General features: G+C 46.8%; 1 protein-coding gene across 1 annotated transcript; it reads left to right on the forward strand.

The window, feature by feature from the left end:
- Positions 1–236: 236 nt before the first annotated feature.
- Positions 237–6,151, forward strand: LOC133894833 (teosinte glume architecture 1-like). The gene is made up of 3 exons (XM_062335005.1): positions 237–1,301; positions 4,390–4,520; positions 5,336–6,151. The coding sequence occupies exons 1-3, from the start codon at positions 820–822 to the stop codon at positions 5,989–5,991; spliced, it is 1,269 nt and encodes a 422-aa protein (XP_062190989.1). The 5' UTR covers positions 237–819; the 3' UTR covers positions 5,992–6,151.
- The last annotated feature ends 246 nt before the right edge of the window (positions 6,152–6,397 follow it).

The following is a 6,397-nucleotide window of genomic DNA, read 5'->3' on the forward strand; positions in this document are numbered from 1 at the left end:
ATGAAAAGGTTGCTATCTTAGAGCGCCAAGTTAGACGATTTTTTTATAGTTTTCTTCGACATTTCAACAATTTTTTTATAATTTTTTCTTTTGTAAATCTTTAAAAAACAATATTAAAGATAAGAGAAAATAAAAAATAAAAACAGAATCAAATGAAAAAAATATGGTTGGAAATGACTGATGACCTAATACACTATCGCTGCCCGCCGCCGCCTCCTCCTCCCCCCTCTCTCTCGTATGCTCTCATGCACACACTCCCTTGCTACAGTCTCTCTTGTCTCTGCAAGTACTGACTGCTGCTCCGGTACTCCCCCAGTTCCTGGCCTCTCGGGCCTTGCTTTTGTTGCTGCAAATCTTTGTTGGTTGCTGCTAGTGCTATCTATACACTGCACCTTCCATTTCGACCTCCTCAGCTCAGCACACCTCCACTCTCACTCTAGCTGGATAACCCTCGTCTCCCTCTTCCTCTCCCTCTCTCTCATCCCTTGCTGCATTTGAAGAATTGCAGTGAGTTTGAGGCGGAGCTTGTGTTTTAATTTTCCCTCGACTGGTACACCAATGAACCGGTAGATCCAGTACTGTTACTGCTACTGTTGGCTGCTGCCACCTCGCTGCTTGCAAGAAAACGCCCGCGGAATGAGAAGGGACAGCAGGCCGGGGAGGGAAGCCGAACGCACCAGCCCAGAACAGTGAACTGAGTGTGTGTGAAAGGGCAGCCTCCAACTTAGGCCGGCAGTAGCTAGCATCCCAGGCGAGAGGAGAGCTAAGGCAAGCTAGGCAGCTGAGCAGAGGGGCGCGACAGGAGCGGCCGGTGTCGCCATGGACTGGGATCTCAAGGTGCCAGCCGCGTGGGGCCTCGCCGAGATGGAGCACGACGCGGGCGCCGCAAAGCCGGCAGCGGCGGGGCCGTCTGGTGGCCACGCCAATGTTGCCACCGGATGCCGCCCTCCCGGGCCCGAGTGCTCGGTCGACCTCAAGCTCGGCGGGCTGGGCGAGTGCGAGTTCGGCGCCGCGCTGGCCGCGGACCGCCGTGAGGAGCCCGCCGCGGCGGGGAAGGCGCCCGCCGCGGCGGTGGCGTCGGCGTCGTCGCCCGGGTTCAGCGCGGCGAAGCGGCCGCGCGCGCCGGGCGGCGGCGGTGGCGCGGGGCATCAGTACCCGTCGTGCGCGGTGGACGGATGCAAGGCGGACCTGGGCAAGTGCCGCGACTACCACCGGCGGCACAAGGTGTGCGAGGCGCACTCCAAGACCCCCGTCGTCGTCGTCGCCGGCCGCGAGATGCGCTTCTGCCAGCAGTGCAGCAGGTAACCCGCAAACTCCCGCCAATTCCTCCCACCCCACTGAATCTTTTTCGCAAAATTCAACGCCGACTAATCAGCCAACCGATTCAACCAACCGTAAAAACAATTAAGCAAAATACATCGTATATCTAGTAGCATGCACCAAGAGCTGCGTGATTGCTTCCAATCTGTTCCGGGGATCAATTCCAGCATCGGTTCCTCCTCTCTTTCTTTCCCTTGGAAGCATATATCTTCCTTCCTGCCTCATTTCAACGATGCACAACTTTACCTTTTCCGGCACGCCTTTTTCAGCCCTTTTCTTCTCTTTTACTGTATGACTGATTGACCGTAGTAACCTGTGACCACCCCTACCCGAGCAGGGATTAAAATTTCACCGAACGTCAATTTCTAAGGGAAACGAAATATCTAATTCTGCAATTTCTTTCACTGACACGTGGTTGTAAAACGAAATTGAAGTCTCTGACCCCGTGTTTGCTCCTGTTACACTTCAACTTGGCAACATGCATTATTGCTGTGCGCGCTTTTTCCTTTCTCTTTTCGCTCGTCGCTGCTGCTCCTGCACTGCTCAGGACTCAGGAGTCAGTGCTGCTACTCCATCACTTTTCCCTGACGAGCTGATGAGAATTAACGCTGCTGAAAAGTGGTAGCTGCTCCCCGGCCCGGCGGTCTGCCAAAGATCACACAGCACAGGCAGTGGTCCGTCCGCCGAGTAGTCCTCGTGAGATGTTACGCTACGCCGTTCGAGGTGAAGAATCAGATGATGAAAAGGCTGGCGGCTTAGCTCCCTGTGTTGGGGACACTGTTCCGACGTTGTTTTCAGCAACGCGCTGGCTGCGTGATGAACTGATGATAAAGCCGGAAGTCGAACATGATGATTGCCTTGCTCTGCCGCCTTCCGCTGAATAGCTGGAAATGGGCGGAGCGACGTGAGGTCCTGCGCCTTTTCCTGTGGATTCTTTGGCGAGACGGGATGTTTTTCCTTGTGTTGTCAGACTGTCAATTCCTTAAAGATGGCGCTGAATCTGAACGAGCATACAGATAAGCAGCCCGCTTTATTTATAATCAACTCAGGTGGCAGCTACTGGCCTACCAATCTGCGAGTGAGCTTGCTGCGCACTTTGTTTGAAAGGAAAAGGAGGTGCAGCTGCCCAAACCAGAAAGTTAGTAGTACTAATGAAAGGGGTTTATGAATGTACCCTGTAAAGCATTTTATGGAGCCATTTTTGTGCAGTGAAATGACCATGTAGGCATACCACTTCACAAATGCATGCCCATTCCTCAGGTTGGCTAGAAGCTTTTCATGCTTCAGCTTCTTTAAAAGGTTGGTAGTAGTGGCAAGTGGCAACTGAATAGAATGTAATGCAAATGTTTAAAATGCAATAATAGACCTTTCGAAGAAAATGCGATAATACTTGTACAGATAGTCAGGTAACTCAGGTTCTCTATTGGTTGATGATCGCAAAATGAGGTCTGTAACATTGTCATTTGAACTTTCCATGTGAAACAAATAGCAGCTCTCACAATATGATGTTCTTTGGGTAAACTTCAGTAGTTCACGCTTGCTGGCATTAAGTTTTATGGCTATTTATTTTAGCCATTTGAGTATATTGTTAGCTTGTACCTGCAGAGATAATCAAAATGATATTTCACTCTCTCAGGTCTTTGCGGGCCACTTGCCCCTGTTTTCATCAGAGTTCCACTTCTGCAATTCTGAGCTAGTCTTTCAATTTCAGATCCCAGAAATGGCGTGCGGTCAAAATGCATTTCTGGCTACTGTTACACTCAAGACTGACAGTGTTGAATTATCACATATAACCTTATCAGTGATCACCACAAAGATTTTGTCGTTCATTGTTCTCATCAGATTTAGTCCTTTTATCCTGAACCATCAGTTTTTATATCTTAGTTACTGATTTTTTGCGTCCTGAAGTATTGCTTACATTTGCAATTTCAGCTCAACTTGGCCAACTTTATAGTTCAGCTGTGTCGGTGCCCACGTTTTTCTTGCTGAACGATAGCTGACGGCCCTCTCTATTGTGGTGTAACTTTACACTATATAACTCCATAGGATGCTAATGTGGTTATATCGCCATTTATTCTCTTTATTGGGAATATCTTACTCAGTGGGGACAGTTTTCCAATGATTGATTAATGATTACTTTGTCTGTTGGTGCAAAATCAGACTTTATAAGTTAAGTGATAGTCAGACTGTCCCAACAAACTGTCAGATTTCTTATCTATTTCGAAAACCAAACTGCCAGCTTCCTTATACCTATGGAGTATGGATGCACTATATTGTGGTCCAAGTTCAACAGGTCTTACAATATTTTTCTGTCTTTGACAGTTCTTCAGTACAATAAAATTATCTAAGATGAAGTCTCACAAGCTCTGAAAGGGTCACTTGACATTGAAATTTGAGTGGTCCCTTGTGTGCTGTGTATTAAGTACTATAAGTCTGCGTGTGCAGTGTATTCAACAATCTGAGAACAATTATCTTCATGATTTTTTAGTGAGAAGCATCTTCATATGCCATTGGATGCTGTGCATAACTATCTAGGACCACTTTTTTTCTCCTGTAAAAAAAACAGCCTGGGAGTATCTTCTCAGTTTATAATTTAGTAGAACGAACTACGATGTACATCCTACTTAAAATCATTTAGGATGATCTTGTGGTTCTGATGATTATGTTAATGTTTCCTCTGTAACAGCTGGTTCGTTGTTTTTGTTACGCCATCATTCAATGTAGTGTGCTTCTGAATGTGGCAAGCTACGACGCCACCAAAAGTTTCAATGTCTGTAGATCAACTGCAGAATGCCATTAAGATTTCGTGTCAACACTAGTAAGTAGGTAATCAAGTCAGAGTAGGGTGGCCGAGAAGCTTCTTGCCAGTGCCCCTCAAAGCAAAGCGTTCATTTCCGGGTATAGTGATAAGATATTGATCCTAAATGGATAAACATTTGGAGAGAAAGATGGCTCTGTTTATGCGCAAAAAAAGAAAGAAAGATGGTTCTGTTAGCATATTGATCTCGCAACTTGCTCATCTGCCTAACTTAAATTCAGTTACCTGATCATGAGTTGCTGTTTCTTTAGGTTTCACTTACTTGCGGAGTTTGATGAGGCCAAACGCAGCTGTAGAAAGCGCTTAGATGGGCACAACCGTCGCCGCAGGAAGCCACAGCCAGATACCATGACTTCTGCAAGCTTTATCGCGAGTCAACAAGGTCTTGTTCTATTTTTAGTAATGCTCTATGTTTTTACAGTGCATACATGGTTGAAACATATTTTCAGACTTCCCATCTCCTATTGCATCGACTCACCTAGTACTTGTTCCACAAGGTCACCTTATTCAGCATCTTGCAAACCTGTAACTCACCTTATAGCATGCTACTCCATGTTGCACAGCTCATGCTTCATTCAGTCAAAATTTACAGAGACGAGATAGAAAAATATTTTTCCTATAGCTGTATTCGAGTTATCATGAATTGCCTGTTACACAATTCAGAGTTTTAGTTTCATTAGGAGACTCCTTAGCTTCTGTAGTGCCATTATATTTGATCCTAACTCCTGCTGCTTCCTGTAAGATCATATACACACACACCCCTACCTAGATTAAACATCGTTTTACCTTTTTGATGTGTTTTTTAGGGAAAACCTTTTTTATGTGTTTACTAGATACTAGTCGTGGTGCTTAATTGACTTCAATTCAATACTCGATATGAGATTCCATGTTACTAATTTTTGCCGGACATGAGCATGCACAGCTCCAATAAATATCTTATTCACATTAAACAATTTCAGAACAATATGAATTTACTCATTTACACTTGCAATTTGACTCCCCCACCCCCCCAAAAAAATCTCTTCTGAAAATTTTGGATGAATCCATGCCCTTGCATATTACTGACAATTTGACACTTGAATTTCAAAGAGTTTGCAAAGTTCTCAAAACCTAGCTAATTACAGTTTTCACATGACATGTACCCTTCTATTACATCCTTATCGGTAATTACATAATCAACATTGCTTTCAAATTCAGGAACACGATTCTCACCATTTACAACTCCGAGACCGGATGCGAACTGGCCAGGGGTAATCAAAACTGAGGAGAGTCCATACTACACTCATCAACTCCCTTTGGCCACCAGCAGCAGGCAGCATTTTGTCGGCTCCACGTCTGCTTACACCAAAGAAGTCCGGCGCTTTCCTTTCCAACAGGAGGGCGAGATAAGTTTCGCTACCGGCGTCGTAATGGAGGCCTCAGTGTGCCAGCCACTCCTCAAGACGGTAGCACCTCCCGAGAGCAGCAGCGGAAGCGGCAGCAAGATGTTCTCTGATGGGTTGACTCGAGTGCTCGAATCGGATTGTGCTCTCTCTCTTCTGTCAGCTCCGGCGAACTCCTCAGTCATCGACGTCAGCCGGATGGTCCGGCCCACAGAGCAAGTCCCCATGGCTCAACCTCTGGTCTCCGGCCTGCAGTTCGGCAGCTCGCCATGGTTCTCGCGCCCTCCGGCTTCCACCGGTGCCGTCTCGATGACGACCGGGTTCTCCTCCTGTCCTGTGGTGGAGAGCGAGCAGCTGAACACCGTGCTGAGCTTGAACGACAACGAGATGAACTACAACGGGATGTTCCACGTCGGCGGCGAGGGCTCCTCGGACGGCACCTCCCCGTCGCTGCCCTTCTCGTGGCAGTAGTTCTCGGTAGCCGTTTCTTGCGCGAATTCAGTAGAGCTGTTCTTTCTAGTGATCGACGGCATTGCTTCTGTTCTTTCTGCATTCCTTTTCTTGACTCGATTCTACTCGCTGGCATTCGTGTGGACAATTTGAGCATAAATCAGCGCTGATTTTCCTGAAATTATCTTTTGCCGTGACCGTTGTGGTGCCTGCCTATTGCAGACTTGCAGTACGTTTGCTGGTTCCTGCTTTCAGTGTCAGGTTTGGTTTTCCCCTGGCGTCTCTCCTTTTTCTTTTTTGCTGACAACACTTCAGCTAGCCGCTGTTTCGTACAAAGAATGATATCGCATATTCGCATTTGCAGACCACGATTCAATGCACTCGATAAATCCGACTCCATTACCCTAGTAAAACGGGGGGAAAGAAC

This window comes from Phragmites australis, chromosome 16 (assembly GCF_958298935.1).
Source record: "Phragmites australis chromosome 16, lpPhrAust1.1, whole genome shotgun sequence".
In the NCBI taxonomy this organism is placed as follows: domain Eukaryota; kingdom Viridiplantae; phylum Streptophyta; class Magnoliopsida; order Poales; family Poaceae; genus Phragmites; species Phragmites australis.

Coding starts and splice junctions, on each gene's coding strand:
- LOC133894833 (XM_062335005.1), top strand. CDS start 820: ATGGACTGGGATCTCAAGGTGCCAGCCGCGTGGGGCCTCGCCGAGATG. Junction 1,302..4,389: donor TTCTGCCAGCAGTGCAGCAG/GTAACCCGCAAA, acceptor CTGTTTCTTTAG/GTTTCACTTACTTGCGGAGT. Junction 4,521..5,335: donor CTTTATCGCGAGTCAACAAG/GTCTTGTTCTAT, acceptor TTTCAAATTCAG/GAACACGATTCTCACCATTT.